This window comes from Cydia pomonella, unplaced genomic scaffold, assembly GCF_033807575.1.
Source record: "Cydia pomonella isolate Wapato2018A unplaced genomic scaffold, ilCydPomo1 PGA_scaffold_153, whole genome shotgun sequence".
In the NCBI taxonomy this organism is placed as follows: Eukaryota; Metazoa; Arthropoda; class Insecta; order Lepidoptera; family Tortricidae; genus Cydia; species Cydia pomonella.
Genome location: NW_026907796.1, coordinates 42,229 through 69,700, shown reverse-complemented (window position 1 = coordinate 69,700; position 27,472 = coordinate 42,229). Strand labels below are relative to the sequence as shown.

At 38.7% G+C, this 27,472-nt stretch overlaps 3 protein-coding genes across 5 annotated transcripts; 2 read left to right on the top strand and 1 right to left on the bottom strand.

Annotated features, from left to right (window-relative positions):
* Positions 1–421: 421 nt before the first annotated feature.
* On the top strand, positions 422–22,819 carry LOC133533311 (kelch-like protein 6). Of its 2 annotated transcripts, XR_009801846.1 has the most exons (6): positions 422–712; positions 786–1,798; positions 3,058–3,224; positions 4,165–4,344; positions 5,072–7,137; positions 22,716–22,819. XR_009801846.1 is itself a non-coding variant. In XM_061872276.1 (5 exons), the coding sequence occupies exons 1-5, from the start codon at positions 575–577 to the stop codon at positions 5,308–5,310; spliced, it is 1,737 nt and encodes a 578-aa protein (XP_061728260.1). In that variant the 5' UTR covers positions 422–574; the 3' UTR covers positions 5,311–7,913. The 2 variants fall into 2 exon arrangements, 1 of the variants encoding a protein (XP_061728260.1); XM_061872276.1 differs by lacking the exon at positions 22,716–22,819 and having other exon boundaries at positions 5,072–7,913.
* LOC133533312 (sodium channel protein Nach-like) lies at positions 8,449–26,090 on the bottom strand. 2 transcript variants are annotated; one of them, XM_061872277.1, is made up of 11 exons: positions 24,954–26,090; positions 23,885–24,085; positions 21,224–21,430; positions 20,571–20,745; positions 20,018–20,163; positions 18,631–18,766; positions 17,599–17,748; positions 16,838–17,024; positions 15,827–16,013; positions 14,895–15,010; positions 8,449–8,751 (listed from the first exon to the last, which is right to left on the bottom strand). In XM_061872277.1, exons 2-11 carry the CDS (start codon positions 24,070–24,072, stop codon positions 8,627–8,629), a joined length of 1,617 nt encoding a protein of 538 aa, XP_061728261.1. In that variant the 5' UTR covers positions 24,073–24,085; positions 24,954–26,090; the 3' UTR covers positions 8,449–8,626. The 2 variants fall into 2 exon arrangements, with proteins under 2 accessions (XP_061728261.1, XP_061728262.1); XM_061872278.1 differs by lacking the exon at positions 24,954–26,090 and having other exon boundaries at positions 23,965–24,084.
* Positions 11,040–12,336, top strand: LOC133533314 (uncharacterized). Its single transcript, XM_061872279.1, has one exon. It carries the CDS (start codon positions 11,052–11,054, stop codon positions 12,120–12,122), a length of 1,071 nt encoding a protein of 356 aa, XP_061728263.1. The 5' UTR covers positions 11,040–11,051; the 3' UTR covers positions 12,123–12,336.
* Positions 26,091–27,472: the final 1,382 nt, after the last annotated feature.

Here is a 27,472-nt window from a genome sequence, read left to right as displayed (position 1 = left end):
GCGTGATCTGGACCTGTACAGTTGTTTAGAAGAGTATTGTAAGTTAAATCACAGTAAATATTATCCCAGCTCCTTTGTGATTTTGGGTTGTCTGGAAATTGTTTGCCTGGGCAAGCAATTTTAAAAGCATTTTTAGCATCCTCAAAGCCCGTAATCTCATAGTTTGTGGGCAAAGCCCTTAAGATATTTCCTATGAGACCAGACGTGCTATTAATGGATGCCAAAAAGGCTGAGGAAGCCACACTGGAAATTTTGCGAACTATATCTATTTATAGGGCTTAATAGTTTTTTCCTTGATTAGCCAATCAGATCAAGGGATCTTGGACTTAACTTTGACGACTGACGTCACGTTGACGTTTAGTTTAGTACGTAGTGATTATATGCTCTTTGAGTTTAGTAGTCGGTCGATTTTCATTTTCGTTCGCTGATTTTCATATTTTAATTTCATGTTGTTGCCGATTTTATCCTGTTTTATATAAGAATGTCGTGATTTTATCCCAGTTTAGGAACAGAAGAATTCTTTTATTCTTATTTAATATTCTTGGTTTTGCTAATATATCTTAAAACTTTAGATATGGCGGAAGTTTCTTTGCTCATCGACGGCCAGGTGTTTAAGGCGAAAAAAGAAGTTTTATGCGAGCACAGCGATTATTTTCGCGCTATGTTTAGCGGTAATTATGTGGAAAATGACAAACAAGAAATATCCATAAACGTAAGTATACCCACGGGATAAAAAAAAACATTTGATTTATTTCTCAAAAGTATTTAATTATATTTTTTTGCAGATGATTGACGCTGACTCTATGAAAATAATATTGCAATACATGAACATAGGTTTAATTGATCTTACAGAATATTCTTTATCCACTATTGGTGAGTTAGTAACTGCTGCAAACTTCTTACAAATCACAGAGTTAATTAGGCAGATAGAGTATACTTTGGAACTCCAAATATCACCAGCAAGCTGTATGGAAATCATGAATATCGCACAGAGCTCAGCATTTACTCAGATAGAACAGCTATCCGCCACATGTGGTTTATTCTCATTTAAATCCATGAAGCCAGAGTATATTCCGAACTTAACCAAACTTTGCTGGTATCTATCACACCCATATTTAAATGCTTCAAGTGAACTGGATGTATTTAACTTTGGTCATAAGTGGCTTTTACAAAATGAAACTGGTGGAGATGCTTTGCTCATTATTCTTGGTTGTTTAGACATTAAAAAGCTCAATCTTTCTGAAATAACACAGATTAAAACTAGTATATCAGAATACCAGAACAGCTTAGCTGCTAAAGTTGTTGACTGTCTTCACAATTTGGCTGTTCTTGACATGGAGTTGTCAGTAGTCTCAATACAATCGCAAGAAAAGATGTTGACACATACATATACAGAGAGAGTTTACAATGAAATATTGAACATGGTTAAGGAAAGCAGATCTAGGTCTTTAACTTATACGCCAACAGTGCCAGTGTGGGCAATGAAGGACTCTAAGTTGGAGATGGTACCACACCATATGTATACATTTAGGGAAAAAGTTGGTTTTGAGAACTGGCTGGAAGTTGCGGAGAAGAATCTGTGGGGTTGGAGCGTTGTGGGTTGGGGGCTGACGAAGATAGTGGTTGTTTGTGGTGAACATGGGCGAGGCACAGGTTTATTCATGAAGGATGTGAAAGTTTATGATGTGTTGAAGAAAGAGTGGGTTCGACATGGAGTTGAATTGCCGGCTCGGAGACATGGAGGAGTAGCCATTGCAGAGGATTTCCTTTACCTTATTGGAGGCGTAGGTGGGTTTAGGTTAGTTTTTGGTAAGTTAAAATTTAATTTATGTTGTCACTATCTTTTATTTACTATCTGGATGACTGTCATTGTTGTTGTTTCTGAGAATAAGTGAATCTGGGAAAAAAACACTTTCTCAGAAATAAAACATCATGTTTTTAAACTCCAATTTTATTGTTAATGCCATCAAAATCATTGAAGCAGGTATTTAGGCAAAAATTAGTAATCATTTTTAAGGGCAATTCCTAGCTGACCAACTTTACAAATCTCGAATTTTTGACGCTATGTTTCTGTCGCGCTGCGGTGGGCGGGAGTGCGTGCGTGCGTGCGTGCGATAAGGACAACTGCAGCTCGGACTAAGATTCTCACGCAAAAATCTTAAAAATCGAGGTTTCACTCTCGACTGTTTCCCCCTCCAAAATGCAACCAGTCATTATGAAATTTTGGAAACTGCAAGAGGAAAAAATAATTATGCCGCTATGTTTTGATTTTTTGGATATTTGTTGTCATATTTGTATACTGCGCCTTTTTTGTAGCCAATTCAATTGAGCCGTTTTTGCGATTTTCAAGGCGCTGTAAATTTCTGCAAAATAAAATAATCCAAAAAAGCAAAACATGTGGCACTGATATTGATCTAATTTGTATAGGTCCCAGGGAGGAAACAGTCGAGAGCGTTTGTATGGAAAAATCGCAACTAGGAATTCCTCTTAAGAAAACTTACCTAAACCTTACTTTACTAATCTTTCAGCTTTCTAAATCCAGTCCTTGTTATCATTCCAAATGTTCCAGTTCACATTCAGACTACGTTTTTGTTCTCTTGTTTTCAAGACCCGGATATTTCGGACCCGGTTTTGAAAATAGCGGTAAATACCGGTTTATTTCGAGTTTACTCCGAACTTTCATAAGAACGCGAATGTTTTAAGACTTAATTGTAACCCAAATAAACCAGTTTATTCGACGAGCGACGAGACAGGCGGCCAGCGGTGGTGTGCCGCGTAAACAAAGACAAGAAACCGGTTTTTATTGTTCTAAACCGGTTAATCGGTCAAGAAATTTATTGAAATGTTCTCCTAAAAACCGGTTTAAAAATAATGGTTTTACGAACGAAATCGAAATTAAAAGGTTTTACGCCAAGTACATGATAACGGCTTGGAAATTAAACCGGTTTCCGAGCCTTTCTGGTTTTTATTCCTTGCTGATTCTAACAGTGGACTTATCAATGTAAAACTTATTCTATATACTGATATCAAATAAAATCTACGTTATTACAATTTCAGGGTAACATTGGACACTGCAGTGGTATACGACTTGAAACGACGCTCACATAGGAAGATCGCCAAACTACCGGACGCCATACAGAACCCGGCCGTGTGCGCTCACGAAGGCACCATATATGCCGCGGGACACAACAATATATACAAGTACGAGGATTTGGGAGACACAGGTACTAGTTACAATTATATTTTTACCGTAATTACAGTCAGCATCAGTAGTAGCGGATGAAACAGCGCACCAAAAGTATCTACAGGAATACTTTTACAAATTGGCATATATCTCTACAGTTCGCGTTCCAAAGTTTTTTTTATTTTTATTAAAGATTCAATTAATTTTAAAAAATCGTAACGGACGGTTACAGTTTACGGTTCAATGTGTAATGGGTACTGGTCAATTCTAATTAACGTTAGGCCGAAACTGGGTGAGTAGGTGCCTCATATTCGCCTATTTCCTCAAATATCTTTTTAGTCTCAACTCAACATTAAAATATCTCACAACAAACAACTTGAATTGATGTCACACAATATATTTACAAGTTTTTGCCGCAAATAGTGGCGCCCAATTTAAAAATTATATTACAGACATGTAACGTAATTCATGTAATTATTAACATGGGCGCCAATATTGGTCGCATAAGGTTTACCGACTCTCATATTTGTATCAAATGGCATCTAATAATAAATAAATAAGAACGTTAGCTGGTCGCATGAACATCTAAAAAATAAACGCTTTAAGTACCTTTTTTATAGCAATAACAAATCATGAAAATGTGCATGGAGCATTTCACCAGGTGAAACGCCATAAACGAATTACGTAAATTACACATTACGCATACTTTGCGGACATGAAGTGGTAAGGTCCGAATTTTTTACATGTTCATTTTACAGCTGACGGTCTTTCCACCGCGATAAAACCGGCTGACGGTTTTTTAAATTTAAAACAGCATCTAAACTAATCTGACAAAGTATCAGCTGGGAGGCGATGACTGACGAAATATGCTCCTGCCCCGCGGTCTATAACTGGTGCATGGTTCTTGGCATGGCGTGGCGTGGTGGGTAAGGGCTTTCTCGAGGTACAGAATTCTAATATCTGCATTGTTTATTACACAGATCGATGGATAACGGTAGTGGGCACACAGATCCGATCGAGCTGTATGGTGTCGTTCAAGGGCTACATTTACTGCACGCAGAGCTACTTCAGCCACCTTTACCGCTTTAGGCCCGGAGTGGACGACAGGCTCTATGTGGTCACACAGTTTACTAATCCACCGGCTACTTTTTGTAACTTAGGTAAGAAGGGTTATTCCCATTAGTTACCACCAAGTTGTAACTCACTTTGATCGCTCGATGTATGAACAGCAGAGGCCGGAATTCTCGTGGCTTTTTTGAACTGTCTTAGGGACTTCTAATTTATCGACTTCCGATATACATATATCGATAGAATTTAAGAACACAACATATTAAAAAGTTAATGGATATTTGACTGTAAAGGAAGTAATTTGACAAGATAATATGGAAAAATATGACTTTCTCTTTTAAAGTAGGTAACTAATGCAACACTTGTTAGCACGAAAACAGATAAAAATTAAAAAAAAAAACACTGAACTGAAGTAATTAAATGTGAAATTATTAACTATTCAGTATTCAATGTTTTATTGCGTATCTCTATATCACATTTTCAACTATTAAAAAGCTTTCTGGAAGAAATCGCTCTTTAGCGATAAGACCGCCTGTTGTTTACCTCTAATGTAAATCTTCTTTAGTATATAGTGTTCTACTTTTTATCGATATATGTACATATCGGCAGTCGATAAATGAGAAGTTCCTAGGACAATTAAAAAATGCTACGAGAATTCCGGTCTCTGATGAATAGCTTTGATTTGCATCTCGTCGCTCTGCGCGCCGCGTCTAGTCCGCGGCCTTAGAAACAATGTTTCTACGAATTCCAATGGGTTCATAATAGGTTTTTCTAGCCAACCAATATATAATTGAATTAACTTTGTATACTTTCTTTCAGGTAATCGTCTACTATTCTTCACTCGCTCAATGTGCGGTCAAGCCGACGTCCTGAACGTAGAAGAATACCTCGGAAATAGCACAGAAGACAAGCCAAAAGTCATCTGGCGACAGAGCGAGAGCGCGATAAAGCTGAACGATGTAGCAGGCTCCTGTTCATTGGTGATGTCTGTACCGCCATTATGGCCAGATAGCTCGAATTATACTAAGAAGTATTTAAAGAGGTATGAAACACAGTGAAAAGTGACTGTTTAACGTTAAAGCTGTCAAAATGTACAGTCACGTCTGAAAATATCAGTACGAAAAATATGCCAAAAATATGTATATAAAGGCAATAAAGACGTGTATACATATTTTTGGCACTTTTTTCGTATCGATATTTTCAGACGTGACCGTACATACAATGATAAGAAAAAATGCAACTTTTAATACATGCCACTTGGAACTAGGCTAGGCTATTCTCAGTTGCTCATTTAATAGTGTTAATACTTACTTACTGCTAGCGACTGGAGCGAACGGCAGCAACATTGCGCCTAATATTACTAGTGTATCAGTATACATATTGGAATATATATAGGGACCGTGCGCGTTGGAGGGTCTGCCATCTTGTGGTCTGAATTGGAACCATAAACAGGGACATTTACACGTCAAGTGTTTTCTTGTGCATAGTAGATTCTGCCATCTTGTGGGCTACATCGGAACAAAAAAAATCACATTTACGCCTCGCACCAAAAATCTGACGGCTCCTGTGCTGCCTCCTATAGTTCATGCACGCTCCCTATAGGCGTTATTTGAATTCATAGTGTTATGATGTAGATGCAGATGGCGCTGTACGGCTCCGTACATTTTGCAGCGCCACCCTCCTTATCTGTCGAACGGGGAGTACCTTTTTTCTTAGACTTGTCGCTCTATTCGTAATGAATTTTTGGTATTCGTTTTTCGTTTATATATTTCGTATTTCGCATTTTTTTTTATTCGCCACTCGTACTTTATTCTTGTTTGTGTTTTCGTCATTAGTAATGTCTCATTACCTTCTTTGGTCAAAGTCTGAAACATGTCTCCTCTATTAATAAATCTTGTTCGTTTTTCGTCACGGTCTTCCCTAGACTCATTTGTCGTCCATTTTTTATCTGACTTACTTATTCGCCAAAAATCTTTGACATGTTCGTTTCTGGTCACATTCGTAATTAGTTTATTTCGTGTTTGGTAGCATTCTGAGTTTGTTACGTTCGTTTTTCGTCTCAGTCGCTATTTGTGATTATTATAAATAAATCCTTTTATTATTATGATATCATATTAGAATATGATTTCTATATGTATGAATGACTATATTATTCTATATAAACGAACGAAATATTTAAACCTGAGAGTCTGAGACTGAATGACAAAGGAAATGAATTAAAGTATAAATCACTTCGTATTTTTTTTTCTTCTATATGCATCTCTGTCGCTTGAATATGTAAGAGCGATAGAGAGGTAAATAAACTATTTTGGATAACGATTGTGTCGATGTTAAGAATGGAATAAACGGATCTTGTGGGCTCATATTTGTGATGACTGTTCTAGGTACTAAGTAATAAATAAATATTAAAGGACAAGTTTTGCACAGATCCACTTAGTCCAACAGTTAGCTCAGTAAGACTTGTGCTGTGGGTACTGGGTTCTGGACGACGATATATTCTATCAGCTTATTTTATTTACAATAACTGTATACATAACGGATATATTAGAGCCTAAATCATCCTCGTCGCCAATGTGTAAAAGGGGAACTACATGGGAAATACTTTCGGGATAGCAGGATAACATTGAAAATACGTGCTTGTAAAACAATATGTAATCAAGGAATGAATATCGAAATAATAGACACGTGTCATGTCAAACCGAAGACTTAATCAACCTACATGCATAATACAACACATATATTTATTCATTTATTTAAACTTTATTGCACAAATTCGCAAAAAGATTACAAATGGCGGACTTAACGCCTTGAGGCATTCTCTACCAGTCAACCATTGGGCTAAACATGTAACCGGAACTCAATTTTTAACTCCTACGCTTACTCTGGTTATAATATTAGCTGAAAATCTTTGAGCAATAGACTTATTGTTTGCCGCGACATCTATGGTCGATTAGCAGTACTGAGAGTTCCGCTGCTTGACGCTAGATGTAGACTACGAAAATAATAGAATTTTGGTAACAAAACCGTTGTATGGAGTGAGCACTCTTGGTCTTCTTAATTCTCTTTGCTCCACAGTGTTGACTGTGGAACACATTGACCTATCGTTGGGACGATATCTTGATACTATTTGTCAGCTCTCAAAAACTAATGTATAATCTTAGAGGATTTAACAATTGGAGACACCTTATCTGTAATTTTCTGTACAAAACAGTCTGCCGATTTTTGCGGGGAAGGGGCACGTCAAAACGTACAAATAGCCGTGTCAGATAACGTCAGCCCATACAATTCATATGGCTACTGGCCGAGGTTAGAGGGGTAGCTCTTAGAGGCGACTGTTAAATTCGACAAGTGTGCAATTCGCTACAGTCATGCACAAAACAAATATGTACGCACAAACATAAAAATGTCTGGAAGTATGTGTGTTTTTTATGATATAGTAGACAAACGAGCAGACGAATCGCCTAATGGTAAGCGATTACCGCCGCCCATGGACTCCCGCAACATCAGAAGGGTTGTAAATGGGTTGGGGTCTTGGGGAGGAGCGCGCACTTATAAAATGGTTTATCTCTATGCGATGAAAACAGTAACGTGTGACTTCTGTTCACATAACATTGTTCTTAGCATGTTTGTAAATTTATGTAAATAAAGAAATATAAACTTATTAGGTCTTTGTTTTTTTTCCCGACTGCCGAGGAGTGCTGTTTTTAGAGCATATGTATGACTTTTTCTTTGGTACTGGCTATGTCTATGTGCGAAGTTGGTGGTGGGGGAAACAACCGACGTCAACGCACGACGTGGTGAAAATATGAACTTTCATAGGACGACATCTTCATACCATTTGGCAGCAGCCAACTGTCAAATAAGTGATATGTCCCATAGCCACTAGGGCGGCGCCACAGTCGTGGACGGAGCGAATAGGCTATTGGGTTGTGTAAGCTCACCACGGATTTCTACGTATTAGGCTAGATTTCATTAGATAGAGTCCGTTTAAGCTAACTCTTAACTGTACGAGCGAAATAGCAATATAATTATGTGCGTGCGATAGAGACAGCAATAGGAGGGTCAATTTATCTAAACTCTTCGTGCTTAGCGTCCTTACTTTAGCTATGGATCTTTTATTCTTTATAGGTATATTAAGCAGAAAGAGACCCAATAGAAGTATTTTAGCTGTTATTTAACCTCTTGAACGCCAGACAGCAAAGGAATTTGCCGTGCCCCGGACGCAGGCGATCACGATTATTTAAACGAAATTGAACTTTACGGAGTCGCGCGTTAGTCCCTATTGCATTGGCGAAACTGTCGGCTGTAGCCGTCATTGGCGTCCTTGGCAAGTATTTCAGATGTCGGCCATAGCCGACGGTGGCGGTCAAAAGGTTAATAATATAATTTCCAGTTCGAACACAGAACTTGAATGAAACGGACGACAAAATAATAAATGATCTCAACTACGCTAATGATAGAGAATCCCACGAGGATGCCTGCGAAACCGCCGATGTTACCTGAAGCAGTGCAAATAGTTATTTGATTTACCAGGGGGCAAAGTTGTTGTTTAACAGCTCGTGTATATATTGATACCCGAGCGAGCGAAAGATACCAAGGCGAGGAAAATACTAACTATGGAATAACAAAAAAATCTAATCACATTAAATCCAAATAAACGTAATAAAGAGTATCATTCAAAATGATCATTTAAAAGTCAATTCTACCAGCTACCATAAGGAAACAACTCAAAATTTGCATTTGATTACTTTGCCCCACATGTGAATAAAATGCAACTTTCTCATTCGTTTTTGAATAGTCAAATGCCTTTACCAGTTGGTGTGGTGAAAAATACAATTTACATTTTCACAATTGAAGCAAGCAGTCAAAAACAGAAAACAACGGCACAAGACCTTAAATTATACCTCGAATGATGGTCCCTATAAATTTTCATTTTACATGGAGTAGCTGTCGTGTAAAATGTTTGTCGACGTTTTTTTGGAATCTATTTAGAAATTGAATATTTAAGGAATAAAAATACGATAAAATCATATTTACACTACACCAGCTTGGTAAAGGCTCTCTTGAAACTTAAAAAACTGATGAGAAAGTTGCATTTTGTCCACACGTGTGGCAAAGTAATCAAATGCAAATTTTGAGTTGTTTCCTTATGTTGGCTGGTAGAATCGACTTTAAATCATGATTTTGAAAGATAAATATTTTATAACATTAATTTTAAATTGATTTGGTTTAATTTTTTAAATATTTTACTGTTAGTATTTTCCTTGCGTTGATGTGGTTGTAAATGTTGTTTCACTTGGTGACAAAGTTTGTTTAACCCTCGTGCCTTGAAAACCTCACAGCGCTCAAAATTCTATTTTGGAATCTTTCGCTTGCTCGTGTATCAATATTAGCAAGAGCGGTTAAACAACAACTTTGCCCCCTTGTAAAACAAATAACTATTGTTCAATTATTTTCAAATTAAGCCCAACTAAATGAGACTGGAAGGAACTGTCATAGGGACCATCATTCGAACCGAGAGGTATCTGTGGGTGCGCCAAAGTTCATATAAAATTGCAAACTCGATTATTGAAACTCCGAAAATGTATCTCATACAATTTTACATCCTAATGATCATTATACTTTTTAATTTTAAACAATACTCATTGGAACTTCGAATTTATTATATCCATAATGTCATTCAAAACGCGCCCGCTGTTACTAGGCGCGTTCTCGATAATCGTCTAGTAAGAGAAAAGTTATTAGAAACTAATTTTGAAGATTTGCTTAATATAAAATGCCCAATTAAATTATATGAAAGCTTTACTGATATTTTTAAAAATATTTATGATGCATGTTATAAAATGCAACCGGCCAAAGACGTAAATAATATTAGAGATAGTAAGAACTGGATAAGTGATAACTTGAAAAGAATGATCTCAAAACGCGATAGACTGTTCGTAGTCTGGTGTAATGATCCAAAGAATATGTTAAAAAGACTTGATTATACTAAATATAGAAATAAGTGCAATAAAGCAACTAAGAAATGTAAAAATGAATACGATAAACAAAGTATATTAAACTGTAATAATAATATTAAGAAATTATGGGAGAAAATAAACAGTTTGTTAGGAAATAATAAAATCTCATTAGACAGTTCCGTCCTTAGTAATATGGTAGATCAAGGTAACACTATTAGAGACATCTGTAATAAGTTTGCATTTACTTTTTCAAACGAGATAGAACAAATTAAGCACACGTGTAACGATATATGGTTAGATAGGAACAACTATGTAAACAAGGCGAACGTGTGTATGAAATGGCAACCCGTGCATAGCAAAGATGTCAAACGTGTAATTAATCTAATAGATAAAAATAAAGCGCCGGGGAGCGATCTTGTACGCATGTCTGACCTGAAGCTAGTCGTAGATAAAGTAAGTCCAGTCATAGCCAAATTGATTAATTTATCAGTTGCTCAACATAAATATCCTAATAAGTTAAAAGAATCTCTAGTTCGCCCAATCCATAAAAAGGGTGACCGTAAAGTATACTCAAACTATCGACCAATATCCATTCTCTCCAGTATAGATAAAATAGTTGAAAAATGTATAATCAATCAAACAAGCTCCTTTCTTCAAAAAAACAGTATATTAAATGATTGTCAACATGGGTTCCAGAAAAATAAAAGTACTGCCACTCTTTTGTCCAAATTCACTGATGAAATAAATACTTACTTAGACGATAAAAAAATTGTTGTAGCAATATTCTATGATTTTAAAAAAGCATTCGACACTTTAGATACAACACCCTTTTAAATGGAATGGCCGAATGTGGTGTGGGGCAGCCGCTAAACGAATGGTTTCGCGACTATCTCACGTCACGTTCATACCGCGTTAAGATTGGTGACGACCTAAGTGATGAGACACTAGTACATTGTGGAGTACCGCAGGGCTCCGTATGTGGCCCTGTGTGTTACCTAATGCATGTAAATAGCTTATGTGGAGTTTTGCGAAACTGTTCCGCACACATGTTTGCTGACGATCTATGCACCCTACGCGCAGGAACCAATATGATAGAAACTTGTCGTCTAGTTCAACAAGATATAGATTCAGTAGTTAAGTGGTCTCATGACAATGGGATTATATTGAATTCAGATAAAACGAAGCTCCTAATTATACAGTCGCCATATTTAAGTCCATCAGAAATGCCCCTCCCTATGTATACCCACAGTTTTACTTGCCTTCATAATAACTTACACGATTGCCATTGTAGACCAATAGAAAAAGTAGATTGTGTTACATATTTAGGTGTTAAAGTAGATTCCGCATTTTCTTGGCAACAACATATAAATTATATCTGTAGCAAACTTAGAATTTTATTAGGAAGATTTTACCACCTTAGTTTTAAAGTACCAATTAATATATTAAAATGCTTATACTTTGCCATAGTAGATTCCGTGTTAAGCTATGCCCTTGATTGCTATGGTCTCACTTTCAAATCGTACATAGATAAAGTAGAAGCGATACAAATTAGATTCTTAAAGTTACTTGTCAGTAAAAAAACTAGAAACAGCTGTAAAGGTAATTATAATAAACTATTTAAAATTTGTAAAATACTCCCAGTCAGTCTAAAACACAAATACCTCTTAGCTATTAACAACCACAGCAATAAGGTGCATATCTCGACACGATTAGAACATAAACATAATACAAGATCAGTGGCTGTGCAAAAATATGAAATACCCCGCGTTACCAACTATTATGGAGATAGAACATTAAGAAAAAGATTGCCGTATTTTTTAAATAGTCTGCCTGAAAATATCAGACTTGAGCCCAATAAAATTAAATTTAAAAAAGCACTAAAGCTGCACCTAATGGAAACACTTGGGTGACAATTGTATGCCTGTGCCTGCAAATGTCACTCAAGTGAAGAGAGTTATATTCATGGTGTAAGTTTTAATTAATAATATGTTACGTTGACTATGTACGTAAGAACTTATAACAGAGACTCGCGCCTGCAGTCAAACTGTGTAAACAGTTTTGCAGGAAACTGTACTAGATCATAAGTTTATTCCATGAAATAATAATAAAATAATAATAATAAAAAAAAAAAAATTCTACATAAATATCTCTAATACTAAAATTTATGCATATATTATTACTCGAAATATCGATTTCAAGCAATAACATTTTGGATCCTAATTTATGTATACATAAAAATTTATGCATATATTATTACTCGAACTACCGATTTCAAGCAAAAACGAAACGAAATACAGTGCCAGAGTCACCGTTAGGTACGACGACGAGCGAAGCGAGGAGGAGTGTTAGGTATCTTGCGTTCACAACACACCTGACTCGCTGTCAAAAAAGAAATACAGTGCCAGAGTCACCATTGGGTACGACGACGAGCGAAGCGAGGAGGAGTGTTAGGTATCTTGCGTTCACAACACACCTGACTCCAGGCGCGGATCCAGCCCTCAAAAAAGGTTGTGGTCACAGCACAGCCACCCGAAAATCGGCCAAGTGCGAGTCGGAGTCCGACCTCGTTCATGAACAATCATGACTCTTGCAAGTCTTAAACGATCGTACTACCGATCTCAATAGACTGAAAGTGTGACGTCACAAGGCTGTTAGGGGGCTACCTTATTAATTTTTCGCAGATACTCGATTCTCAGACAACGTTTCGCAGGTCAACGTTTCATAGAGGGATTTATTCGTAGATCTAACTTTTAGTCAACATTTGCTAGTCTTGGTTCACATACCGTTCAATTCGCTTTTCTGTTAATTAGCAGAACACTGACAGGACAATTATTGTATGAATTTCGTTTGGCAGAGTAATCTTTTCGTTTAAGGAACTATTAGTAGAGTAACTTTTTTTTAAATATTTTATACATTTTTTAAATATTTCGTTGAGTAGTCTAGTCGACAAGTTTAAAATGGTCAAAAATAGAAATACTTGAAAAATACCTCATTGGAATTGAAACAATGTCTAGAAAAAGTCTAGAAAAAAAATTCCACTTCTTTAGGAATATTTTATTTTCATTTCTTAAATGTATTATAGTTTATGAGATTCGGCTAAAAACTAAATACCATATTTTTCATGAATATTTATTATTAACTTTGGCAATTGTTTATGTGCTAATGCTAAATATACGCTTCGAATATATTTTTCTAGACATTACTTATTCTGAATCTAATCATATACCACATGTATTTTTAGAAGCGGTATCTAAATTTTTCAACTTGCTGACTAGACTAAAGTTATTATGGAATAAAGTGACAATTTAATTAAACTTTAACTAACAGTTAAATTAGTAATTTAGCAATTGCGGTAGGTACTTATAATTATAATATTCGGGTCGACAATATATCGAAAATCGCAAACGATTTATTGCAGTCAATGGAGCACTTTTTATACATAGATAGATAAACGCTACGCTAACTACGCTAAAAAAACTCCTACAGATGTAAATTAAAAACTGGCAATATTTTAAAATATTGTACTAATATTTGTGAATGTTGAAGATTTCTAAGACTCCATAAGCTAAAAGTAATTGGAGCTGTTAGTAAATAATCTTTCTTTTTTACAAATAATTAGGACTCGTGGTGGCGAGAATTTCTAAGTAACACCAGATAATCTGTTTTCAACTTGGTTAAGTGTGACAGTTATCAAGCTATCAATTTACGAAAAGTAAATCCGCGTATCAATGTTATGTCAACCAACTAACTACTCTGTGTAATGAAATTTTTACAAAGATTCTTCTGCCATAGCATCTGCGAAACAAAAATCGGCATAATTTTACTCGAGGAATTAATAGGGCACGCTATTAGGGTTGTGGGCATGCCCATCGTGCCCACAACGGTGGATCCGCCCTTGCCTGACTCGCTGTCAAAAAAGAAATACAGTGCCAGAGTCACCATTGGGTATGACGACGAGCGAAGCGAGGAGGAGTGTTAGGTATCTTGCGTTCACAACACACCTGACTCGCTGTCAAAAAAGAAATACAGTGCCAGAGTCACCATTGGGTACGACGACGAGCGAAGCGAGGAGGAGTGTTAGGTATCTTGCGTTCACAACACACCTGACTCGCTGTCAAAAAAGAAATACAGTGCCAGAGTCACCATTAGGTACGACGACGAGCGAAGCGAGGAGGAGTGTTAGGTATCTTGCGTTCACAACACACCTGACTCGCTGTCAAAAAAGAAATACAGTGCCAGAGTCACCATTAGGTACGACGACGAGCGAAGCGAGGAGGAGTGTTAGGTATCTTGCGTTCACAACACACCTGACTCGCTGTCAAAAAAGAAATACAGTGCCAGAGTCACCATTAGGTACGACGACGAGCGAAGAAAGAAATTCATACAAATAACATTATTAGCACCGATACATTCTCAGTAATAACATTATGGGCACCGATACATTCTCAGTAATAACATTATGAATAAAAAAAAATGCAATATGTATCGTTATGAATAATGTAGGTAGTAGTATAAAAAACCATTAAAAAAATATATGAGAAACAATTTTCGGAGAAACGATGATTATGACTACAAAGCGGTATCATTAAAAATATTCGAATAATAAATTGTATATGAGCCAATATGGACCCGTATCTGTATTTAGCTGTGTGTGAAATCATTCTTTATCTATGGATACTTACTCAGTATTTCATACCAGTAGGACACCACATCGAGTCGGTCCAAAACCCCGTCGTTTGTTGGTTGATAGATGTACACCATCGCCAAGTTACTTGATTCTGTGACGTTCAGGCCTTTCCTGGGGTATGATAAAAAATACAACTTCAGTAGGGCTAAGATGGTCGGCTCTTTATCATTTGTCACCATGCCTGTCACCTTCTAACACGTATCTAAGTGCGAAAGTGACGGGCATAGTGACAAGTGATAAAAATGGAATCATGCTGCCACCGCTGTTAGTCTTAAATCCAGGACTATTTTTTTAGTCTGGATCTGGATCTCTATAGGACAGTCTCTCTCCTCCTGATTCAGTTGAGGGATTCATATACGACCGAACCACTGAAGAATAAGCCCTTAAAATAATAAGTAATATTATATTAGAAACCTTTTGGCTAGTGGTGTTTGGCCAAAAGTTGAAAAAATACCCGTATCTCTCTAAATAACAAATACTGGATGTTATTATGCATTATCTATTAACTACTAACTCTGTGGCTGAACTTTCTGTGGTTTCCTGGAAGGGTGGAGGGACTACAATACCATAACATCGGAGGATATAAGAGTGTCTCGTTGGAAGGCATTTTGATTTTGCCAGGACGGACAGTTTTGAATACTGGTGTCGATTGGAGGTTTGGAGAGCTGGAAGTGACAGCGCAGGATGTGACAAGTGAAAAAGTCGTGGAAATCTTGTGAAATGGAACTCATCAAGATAAAATGATGGCATTTAATATGGTACCTATTCTGTTTTGTGAAGTCGGTTTTTAGACCGTTTTATGAAGTAGGTTTAGATATCGACTTGTCCATGATTCATTTATTTAAGGCGACATTTTGTAAAATGGCACTGCTTTGGAAAGCGTTTTATGGGGTTCTTTTGGTTATGAAATGGTCGCAATCATCTCACGCAATGTCCGGCAGCACTGGCTGGTCTCCGAGTCCTCGATCCCTGAACGGAATCACGGACGACTTGGTGGAGTGCTTGGTCAACTCGCAGTCCGGCAGACACTCGGGGCAGTAGAGCGAGTCTAGGCGCTCCATCTCTAGCCCGAACTTGGCGTTCGAGTTGAACGGGTAGAAGTAGAGAAGTTTTTCTGAAACGGTAATGCAAATTGGATATGTTGCAATGAACTATAATAACTACAGTAGTCTGACTAGAGCGTATGGGTTTCTTTCGACACCCTTCCTTATGGGAGGGTGTCAGGGGGTCTCTTCCGCATCCCTGCATGCTTTGGAGACTGTCCATTCGCGCCCCACCATGTGTGTGAGTCGGTCATTCGCCGTCGTTTTGAGGACAACTGTGCGATCTGGTGTGGGCTAGCTTTATCGCTACCAACCGTTAGCATCTGACTAGAGCTCAAAAATGATCCCAAGTATCCGCAACTACCGCAAGCAGCTCAATAGTTGGTGTGCCGCGCTTTTAGTGACCAATCACAACTTTTTATAATAGCGGGATATTATATTGTATTGAGTAATATTCAAAGCTGTGGGCGGGGTATCTATGGAATGGAGAAGGGATAGCTGTCAGTGATAGGTACCTACTTGTCAGATAAGTGTTAATAGTCATGTAGACTGTTATTTGAAGCCAGAAATGTACTAAGAGCCTTGTCTATAATATATGTACCTATTCTATGTGTCGCAGAAAGCAAATCGGGACTGGAACCTCAGGTGGCATGAGCTTTCTCTGCCAAAAATGTGGGAGGTCGTGCCGCTCACGCATCGGCCTCCACAGTCACTAAACCCGTTGTCTAAACAGCTATGCTTAAATCGTCTGCAATAGACGCAAAGGCCTGTGATGATTCCATGAAATTCCATCGCTGGTATGTTGTTTCGTTTTGGGAGTAATCCACTTGAGTGACGCTTTTGAGCATATAGTGCTGTTCGTTAAAATGCAGAGATTGAATATGGGCATTGATACCTTTATACTTGTTGAGGCACCACAGATCCACCAGTGAGCAGACACTATTGTTGCCAGCAGGCAAGAAGTAAGGCGTGCACTTGCAGAGAGAGCGGATGGTCTTGATTCTGCAGCGCGCGATGCATGCGCTATATGAGTACATATTTCCGAAGTGTTCGGGAACCTCGTCGTGGAAGAGACATTTCCTCTGGAAACATCAATAAGTACATGTTTATTATACACTGTTTAAACCTAAAATATACCTACATAAATATAGCCGAAATGAAAGGTTGAAGTAACAACAGGCGGTCAATCTCTTTCAGGCAAACTCGTATTTGGCTGCATGGAGTTTATCTATGAGATCAGATCAAGAATAAGAGATTCGCAGGACAACTGAAGTTTCCTGTTCATTAGAGTTAACGTGGCACGACAAAATTGACCAAAATTTTTTTAACAACTGGAAGACGCAGCTTATAACGTTCCCAATAAAGTGGAAAAATTTAGAACGCAGTCTGAAATGCGATTGTCGTTAATGGTAAAAGACCATTGACGATATTCGTAAACGCCTGTCAAGTCTAACAAGCCCCAATCGGTTTTCCTTATTGGCATTTTTCCATTGTGTTTGGAAAGAACAGGATATATCTCCTATCGTGTCTCACGTATTGCGGTGTCTCTCTTGTCAGTAACGAAATTCAGAAAGGTGTAAGAAGCTCTTTAGAAAGGGAAAAAATGAACAAAGGTTTGTAATTTTTTATAAAAAAGGAAAAAGAAAGTTAACTCACAGTGCTAAGGGGGTACTTCCTGACTTCTGTCGTGGCAATCTGCCTGACTGATCGCAGCTCTAACACCATGGCTTCATTGGGCTGGGACAACCGCTGCAGCACGCGCCCACCGCTCGGATCCGCGAAGTGAGTTGGGTCGAACAGAAATATCTACAAAATAATCAAAGAACGGGTAAGGAATATGAACATTGTACCACTTCGTAGGTATTTTGTTACAATAATATATCCTTATACTGTGGTAGCGTCTCAGTTTGTCGCCGTTATATGGTACAGATATAGGAAGTGCATAATTATTTTCCATCGTATCTTCACAGAAACATGTATACGAACGTGTCTTGCTGTTTCAGTCAGTCTCGGTACAAAAAGTAGGTACTGAGATTTACTGAAGTAGCATGACAAATACGTACGATCGTTTCCGAGAAAATACGACGGAAAACAATTATGCACTATATCTGTACGAAGTGGCACAGAAAAAATAAATTCCAGCATGTGCATAGACAACATATAAGTAGATAAAACAAATATTCGGCCCTATCAAGGACGAACCTAGATAAGTGTAAAAAATATTTTTGGGGAAATTCGCGCAGCCAATTTTACCACTCTCTTACGTAAAATCCTTCAATGCCTCGCACAGACTAGGTACAGTCAAGGTATTAAATGTCGACACGGTCAAAGTGCCAAAAATATGTACACACTACTTTAATGTATGGGTAATAAGGTCGTGTATACATATTTTTGGCACTTTGTCCGTGTCGATATTTAATACCTTGACTGTACCTCTAGAGGGAGGTAGAGGCAGGTCTTATTCTTCGCGGAGCTGGTCTTAAACCGCGATGCGTCCATATTCCCGACCAGGTTCTTGTCGCTGTCACAAGATGACCGACTACAATCTTACATCAAAACCTTCCACGCTCCGCAGAGGATAGCCATAGTCTTCTAGAAGCGGGTATAACACTACGATGAGCCCGTGATACATGCCCGCCTGCTTCTGACCAGGTTCTTGGCGCGGTTCCAAGATGATGACAATCTTACATCAAAACCATCCACGCTCCGCAGAGGATAGCCATAGTCTTCCAGAAGCGGGTCTAATACTACGATGAGCCCGTGATACATGCCCGCCTGCTTCTGCCGCATCACAGACGCGATCAGGTTCTTGGTTTTATCTGGCCTGAAATAAAGATATTTGATAAAAAAAAAACTGTTTTAGGTATAAACTTTTATCGCCCGTTTTTCTTTAGAGAGTCATTAACTCAATGAGATGTTGTATTGCAGACATTCTATGGTCACGTTTCGCCTATAGTCCAAGAATGACCTTCGCCTGCCGAATTAAATCGGAGGTAATCGTATTTGTTTAATAGCCAATCCAAAAATATATTTACAATGATCACTATAATGAATAATAAACTGTCAATAAAATTACACAGGAATGTTAAGTTCCAGCTCAATTGAGAACTGGTTCAAATTTTGCTTGCATGATTGTAAGACTTGATATGACTGGCTCAATTAAAATATTGCAAAATACCTACATCTGTGTTGCAAAGTCAGTACCTTTTTTTATAATGACGAACACAGTGTGTGCAAGAAAGAACAGCGAATAATGGCGTTTTGTCGTTTCAGTTTTTGCGTTAAAATTCAATACAACTCAGTCAGACACGTCGATACTAAAATACATCATAATAAAATCACCAGAGCCCATATTATCATTATTTTAAATTTTCAATAGCTTTTTGTAGTCTTAATGCTTCGGCCACGAAAAACGTACCTAACGAGCAAATTTTTGACGTTGGCCCCTGGCAGCATCGACCGCTTAAACCGCAATAGGTACATTTATTTTTGACAAGAATATGGCGGACAATGCTCCCGACGTCAAGGTTTTGAGCATATTCGCTCGGAGCGTTTTTCGTGGCCCTCGGACGAGTCCGTAAAAGATATGACGAAGAACAACCGTATGCGCATTTGTCAAGGTTCAAAACCTAATGGAAAATAGTCGAAGGCGCGCAGCCCAACAAGGAATAAAAATTAACATAGTTATTTATTCTGTATCTTTGTTGCCTATTTAAAAATCCAAGGTCTGAAGCATCCCGTGTCACCTGACATAATTAAATAAATTGGATTGTGTTCACAACCTCTGCACTGTATAGTCCCCGCACTGGACTAGGCAAAGACAAAGCAACACTCAGCAGCAGGGCCGGATTTAGGGGAGGGCAACCGGGGCTACAGCCCCGGGGCCTCCACAAAAGAGACTTCGGAAAATTTACCATTTTATTGGGAAAATAATTTGGGGCCAGGGGGCCTCCACTCCTTTATTGCCCGGGGCCTCCAGACCTCTAAATCCGGCATCATCACACAATCGGTGATACATGTGTCCAATTTTTGTGGTTTTTTTTCACTCCACTTTAGACGGACTCTATATATGTACCTGCCCATGGAGTTGTACTTTAGCACGTAGTTGAAGGCACAACAGTGCCCCAGAACAGTACGCCGCATGGTGAATATCTCGCTGCAGTTCACTTCTTGTCCGCTCCAGGAACAACGGAGTAGCATTTCATTGCAGGATGGAGCCAGCTGTCGAATGACAATATAAATTACCAGACCGAACTTTTTGATGTTACCTTAACGTGACTGAGATTACAAATTAACGTGATTGGCGTTATAGGGTTGCTAGAGGTAGCTGCTTTTAGTTGTGTCCATGATTCAATAAATTATTTAATTAATCAATAAATATATAAAGATCGTGGCGGGATAAGAGAACATCTTGTGTCTTAATAGCTTTACGGCCTTCTTTTTTTCCACGTCACGTGGCATTTTTTGTGCCACGCCATTAGTGAGTGCTAAACTAAATTTTTAGCATTTGACACTACTTATTTTACCTTACATACTAACAGGCTAAGTTAAATAAAAGCTTGTAATAAAAATGGGAACTACGTTTATATGGAGAAGGTCGGCCATAATCGTCTTAAAAAATATCTTACCCGTTCCATACCATATACGATTTTTCGTGTGTCCTGCGCGTGAGTGGCAAACTTCAGGAGACGTAGTCTAAGAGTTTCGTTGTAGGAATAGTCCACGAGCCGACCACCTTGCAACAGATACCATTCGATGTCGTTCAGGGTGGTGTTTGGATGCGTTCCCTTCCTGTTTTGGTAACTGAAACGTGTAATATAAGTATCTTAATTAAAGATTTCAATTTACAGAGTTGAAACTCGAGAGCGACCGGCGAACGGCATAATTTAAACCCGACAACTTGAGTGTGTAGGAGAATCTGTTTGACATAATGTCACAATTTTGTTGTTAAGCTACCCTACATTAATCTGTTCGTGTGTTAAGAAGATCAAGGATACGGGAGCTGAGATTTAAATGTTTTTGGTGAATATCCGTCTCGTTGCGGAAGCTGCTCCTAAAACTAGCAGGATAATGCAAGGTTAGGCGAAAAATCATGCGTAATAATCTCAAAAAACTATGTTTTGTACTCGACTGTTTCCTCCTCTCAAACTTAACCAAATGTATGGTAATAAATAGATTTGCCACTAAAAGTCACATTTTAATAGAATTTTGAAGGTTATTTTGGCGCTTTCATATTCTGACGTTTGCTATGATGCATAGTATAAATTCTAGTAACGCTCACATCTCCGCCGCAAGCTTTTTAACTGACTTCATACTAATCCGATTAATATTGCACACGGCGACGGCAGGGAAGTCAATCTCGGCGATGGGGTACGTGGAAGAGTCCATGGTCACGAGCAGGGGTTTGCTTAATGTGGCCTTCCAGATGTTCATGAGCATGTAGATCACTGCGCCGTAGGTGAAGCCGGTTAGGATGGTCCAAAAGATTCTAGAGCAAAGAAAAAAAAGGTCAATAATTAGGTATCTTTCATCCTGTCCTGACCGGCCATGGCGACTGGATTTGAGTTTTAAGGTGGCTGACAGTCTATTTTAGCAGCAAATGAACAGCTACACTCAATACAGGTCAATCCCTTCCGAAAAATTTGTAATCAATCATCAGTGCAGGTGGCAGCCGGGCCTTCAATACCTATGGTATCACTGCAATATATTTTTATGGGCTTAAGGCACCCTAGAAGGAAAGTAGGTTTATGTTGGTTAATGTTATCTTGTAAGTATATCTCCGAGTGGAAATAGGAGACCCACGATGCGGGCCTTCATCGGTAGTTGCTAGGTTTTATCTGCGATGGGGTACGTGGAGGACTCCATGGTCACGAGCAGTGGGTTGTTTAATGTGGCTTTCCATATATCACACCCACAACACCGTACTGTGAGGCCGATTAGAATGCTCCAGAAGATTCTACAGAAAATGAGGGATGTACTGGCGTTAGTTATCTTATGTTCTCATAGCGGGGCCTCACAAAGCGGGACTTCGTCGACTGCCGTGATCCTCAGCATGATGTCCAGCAGATTCCTCCCAGATACCTCTAGTAGTATATATACACTAATGAATTGTCATAATATATTTGTCATCGTGTCATCCCTGCATTTAACGGTTCCCTGCAATTATAACCGCGGGGTTAGACGAAAGTAAAAGAAATCTCAAACACGCTCTTATATTAGTGAACAGTACGCATGACTAAACATGATAATGTATGGACTGCACAAGAAGGAAAGCTTAAAAGTTTCCTTTATTTACACGCTTCAATAAGCATAGCATTTACCATACAAAGGAGGGGATGGAAAAGGAAGTCTGGCAAGCTTCAGTAGCTCAGTTGGTAACCGCGATTTTAAAAGGTCGAAAGTTATATCGGTATAAAAAAATGTTACATCGGTTGATGTGGACGATATCTACTTCTAGATGTACGTGTAACGTACAGCCTCCTTTTTGGTTTTGACATTGCACGTCACTCGTGATCGCGACACGTCACTTTAGATTACGATAAAAAGTTCTCCTGAAAATAAAAGCTAAAATTAATCACCAAGCAAACATTATATTTATATCTGAGTGTAGTGTTGTATCGCAATGAAAAAAAGAGACATTTCTAAGAAGAGCAAGAACACTTGATTGGTAAGTCCATATTTTTGCCATAATTATATTTTGACTTAAAGGTCCCAACGCGGACCACAGAACGGAGGGCGAAAATGTTCTCAAGAAGAGGATTAGATCAGATCAGTAGGGCTAAGATGGTCGGCTCTTTATCATTTGTCACCATGCCTGTCACGTTCTAACAAGTATGTAAGCGCGAAAGTGACGGGCATAGTGACAAGTGATAAAAATGGACCCATGATACTACCGCTGGTCAATATTGTGACAAAAAAAAACTACTGTTTTTTATTATTATTATTTAGCCTTTTATTTCCAATAGAAAAAGATACATACATGCACGAATAATTCTAAAAAGCATTTAAAACTATTTACGTTTTTCATTCATTCTCTTAATCAATTAAATATATTATTTGTAATTATTGCAATTATTTTTTTATATATAAATAATATTAAATATTGCGAAATAATTTATAACAATTTAAATTCTATTGGATGTCCATTTATGGACATATATATGCCTCCTTCATACTATGCCAGAGTTCCCGATCAGTGGCGGCACGGGTCCACGTGATGCCGGCAACGGCCTGGATGTCATCTCTCCAGCGGCGTCTCGGGCAGCCGGGCGGGCGGCGAAAGAACTACTTAGTGGATATTATTGAACAATTTACTAAACATTTGTTTTGAATCCTTACCAATGCCTGATTGGGATGTCCCACTCGTACACCTGCTTGATGCCTGTGAGTGCTAACACAATCCTTCAGCTCAGCACCTGCGCGAAGCTCCTGCGCAGAACCATCTCCATACTCAGCCGGCTGGGATGGTTCTTGGCGTGACTGTATTTTGAATCCTTACCGATGCTGGATAGGGATGACCCGCTTGCACACCTGCATGAACCCTATGAGTGATCAGTGCTGCACATAATGCGTCAGCACCTGCGCGAAGCTCTTGCGAAGGATCATTTCCATAATCAGGCGGCTGGTATGGTTCTTATCCATGCCTGAACGGGATATCCATCTCGCACACCTTCTTAATGCCCGCGAGAGAGCAGTGCTGCACATAATCCCTCAGCACCTGCGCGAAGCTCTTGCGCAGGACCATCTCCATACTCAGCCGGCTGCTGGGATGGTTCTTGGCGTGTCTGTATTTTGAATGCTTACCGATGCCTGGTCTGGATGTCCCGCTCGCACACTTACTTGATGCCCACGAGCGAGGAGTGCTGCACATAATCCCTCAGCACCTGCGCGAAACTTTTGCAAAGGATCATCTCCATACTCAGGCGGCTGGGATGCTTCTTACCGATGCCTGACCGGGATGTCCCGCTCGCACACCTTCTTGATTCCCGCGAGTGAGCAATGCTGCACATAATCTCTCAGCACCTGCGCGAAGCTCCTGCGCAGGACCATTTCCACACTCAGCCGGCTGGGATGGTTCTTGGCGTGTCTGTATTTTTGCCACCACGTGGTTTTCATGTTGAACCTTTCCATGTTGATACAGGTCCTGTAATATAGGTCTGTTCTGATATATTGAATACGACTTATAAGTTTTCACTGACTTCGTAGTGACAATGCATTTGTTGTGGCCAGATCTTAGATTATGATCATTTCATGAAATGCCATTTTAGATTTGATCATGATATGGTTAGGTTATGTTTGACTTTTCATGATGTGGCCAATCGAAAATTTTAATGAAATGATCAATACATCAATTACCTACACATATATGAAAATAATGTATCCCACATATCTAGAATGATGCCTACGCGTATATGTACATAATTGAAGTATGCAAAAGGCAAGCCATCTCGTATATGAACATTCCATGAGTGCCAAAATGGCAGACTACAAATAATAATACGTGACTACTTTTGAGTTGCATAATGGCCGCTAGCACCCGGTTTGAGAATACAACACTAGGGTTTGCAATCTGGATCCGAAATGTATGAAATTATCTATCCCATACAATTCGGATCCGTCGTGCAAACCCTATACTATACTATACAACACCTAAGGTTAGCGTACTGGACAATACGAAAAGCTGCATTTAGGAGGCACGGTAGTTATATCTATTGGCTCTACCTCTCAAATAATTTATGATATAGTTATATGTATATATATAATTTTCCTTATTCAATACTTCTAATGACACTTGACATCATTCCAATTCTGGTCGCGCTTTTGTTTTTTGACATGCACCCACCCATGCCATCCACCCCCTTAAAGTTTTGCACCCAGCTAGTTACCAAACACCATGCATTGCACTCTGTTAGAAGATGTATTTCTGTATACCTACATAGTGGGTATGTTTTTATAATTAATAATAAAAGTACGTTATGACAAATTTGCTAATAAATGTGCTATGAACTTACACAGTGCACAGTTGACGGTGAATAGAGAATAAATTCTGAAACAACTGCCTAATACTTATCGCGTGTTCAAGCGCCCTGAACTATTTTCATTTCGTTGTTAATGATAAAATCAATTACAAACATTTAAAATTCCATGACATCAGTTAAATTAATTTTAACTACTATTAGTATTCAATAATCATTATAGAAAACTAGCCGAACGCAATCTGAATTGAAAGCACAATGTGCGGCCGTAAAATTCGGCAGTTTTAGGCCGAAACCGAACATTTCCGTGAGTTCAAGTCTCACCCAAGACAGTAATTTTTCCACTTTAAAATTTATTCTAAGCTTAATAGCATCGTTCGCAGACAATTCTGCTTGTTAAAAATTAAAATTAATTCAGCCGAAACATGATATTTATGCCGAAACCGACACTTCAGTCGGACTCTAATTATTAGCAAGAATACAATAAAACAGTGTAAACAAAGCTGTTAGCTGGGCGACGAATGCGAAGTGGCACGATGCACGATTCATACATTTTTGCAGACAAATTTGGGATTGTAAAGTGCAAAATATGTCCAAAAAAACTATTTTGTAAACTGTCGCTCTGTTTGGCGCGTGTGTGGCCACCATTAAATGCGAGGCCGACCGCATCATTCGCATAATTGGCACTTACGTTGACAGCTCGATGTCTAAACTATATGAGAACGACGAAAAAATGTATGAACACGAACTTTGAAGTGTAGCTTTTCGGAATTTAGTATAGAGGGGCTACTTGAATTGTATTTTTTTGGTCCCAATATCACGTGACGGCCAACATACATAAAGCCATCAGGCAGTAATATATGATCACGCGTCATATTGCGGAATTTCACTGGAACTATTTTTTTCATACTAAACTGTCACCCTTTATATGAAAATAACAGCGCCCTCTTGACAATGATCATATATTTCTGGTCGGGCTTTAAATGCGGGGACAGATGAGAATTAATATATACCTAATATCTGGGAGACGGAGCTTTGCTCGGAAAACATATAAAAACTCAAAAATGGACGTTTTCCCAGAGATACGACCTAGCTAGATCAATTTTTTGCCCCCGCAAATCCACTTAGTAAACTTCATCGAAATCCTTACAGCCGTTTCCGAGATCCCCGAAATATATATATACAAGTATTGCTTGTTTAAAGATATAAGATATGAATTATTATGCGGGCGACGCAAGAGCAGCCGATTCAACGAAGCCACGCAGTTTTGTCTCCTAAATCCTAGTGTTGTTTTTTTTTTTTATTAGCCTATTTTTTGTTAGTGTTGTTTTAATTTTATAAAATGTTTTTGTATGTTAGTCTATAAGGTATTTATAATATTTTGTTTTTTTTTTAATACTACGTCGGTGGCAAACAAGCATACGGCCCGCCTGATGGTAAGCAGTCTCCGTAGCCTATATACGCCTGCAACTCCAGAGGAGTTACATGTGCGTTGCCGACCCTAAGCCCGCCCCCCCTCGTTGAGCTCTGGCAAGCTTACTCACCGGCAGGAACACAACACTATGAGTAGGTATTTGTAGCCTGAATATTTTTTTTATAAATAAATGGGAAAACACCTTTTTTTTAATGTAATGCTAATGCATATAACCATACTGTGAATCTGAGAGGCAAAATAGTCTCAAAATATTATATCTACAAATTTTATATGTCGTGCACGAATAGGATTTTTTCGTATGAAAATAAAGATAAATGATTATTTGAATATATTGAATATATCGTCCTCATTTATATGTCAAATTTGACCTGATAGCTACAAATAGAACGGAGCAGAATTTCACCTCTTTGGGGTTAGTCAAGGATTAGTCTCTAGACGTGTACTAGATCAACTTATTTTGACCCTATACGATCGTGCCATGATTAATCAAGGAAATTGGCAGCATCATAGATGGAGGGATCGTATTGATGTGCTTACCGCGTGCGCCCGTGAGGGACAGAACATATTAACGCAATGCGACAAAATTAAAAATAATACGTTTAATCATATCTGACAACATACCGAAAACAATCTACGTAATTTGGTCGGGTTGTTGCCCACCATATAAAACGGTGGGCAACAATAAACGTCTTCGTCACTTAGGACTTTTTAGAAGTAGGCAGAAAGGACAAGTGAGACTATGACGGACAAACAATAATAGCGCTTTCTCTGCTACTCCTACTGAAAGTTCCGTAAGAGCATCTCGTTCGGTCATCTCCCCCTCTATGGACGTAGGGTTGCCATCTCTAAAATTTGGAAACCAGGACAAGACGCGTGAAAACCCCGGATTTTAGAGACCAGAACCCGGACATGTCAACAGGTTTTTTTAAACAGGTTGTGCGTGTGTCGCGGGCGGCCTAAGGCTTTAAATTTTTAAACCCGGACTACAAATGAAGTTCTCCCCGGACACTCCCCGGACGCCCTCTAAACTAGGACAAATCCGGCGAAACCCGAACGGATGGCAACCCTATATGGGCGGCATCAGCGTCACTAATGTGCACGCCGCACACGCCAGCTAAGG

What these genes read in the sequence shown, in the direction of transcription:
- LOC133533314 (XM_061872279.1), top strand. Translation starts at nt 11,052, where the DNA reads ATGGCCGAATGTGGTGTGGGGCAGCCGCTAAACGAATGGTTTCGCGAC.
- LOC133533311 (XM_061872276.1), top strand. Translation starts at nt 575, where the DNA reads ATGGCGGAAGTTTCTTTGCTCATCGACGGCCAGGTGTTTAAGGCGAAA. An exon ending in CGAGGATTTGGGAGACACAG is followed by an intron (nt 3,225 to 4,164) that starts GTACTAGTTACA and finishes TTTATTACACAG; the next exon opens with ATCGATGGATAACGGTAGTG. An exon ending in GGCTACTTTTTGTAACTTAG is followed by an intron (nt 4,345 to 5,071) that starts GTAAGAAGGGTT and finishes ACTTTCTTTCAG; the next exon opens with GTAATCGTCTACTATTCTTC.
- LOC133533312 (XM_061872277.1), bottom strand. Translation starts at nt 24,072, where the DNA reads ATGGAAAGGTTCAACATGAAAACCACGTGGTGGCAAAAATACAGACAC. An exon ending in AAAAAGCTTGCGGCGGAGAT is followed by an intron (nt 20,746 to 21,223) that starts GTGAGCGTTACT and finishes TACACGTTTCAG; the next exon opens with TTACCAAAACAGGAAGGGAA. An exon ending in CTACTGGTATGAAATACTGA is followed by an intron (nt 8,752 to 14,894) that starts GTAAGTATCCAT and finishes GCACTGCTTCAG; the next exon opens with GTAACATCGGCGGTTTCGCA.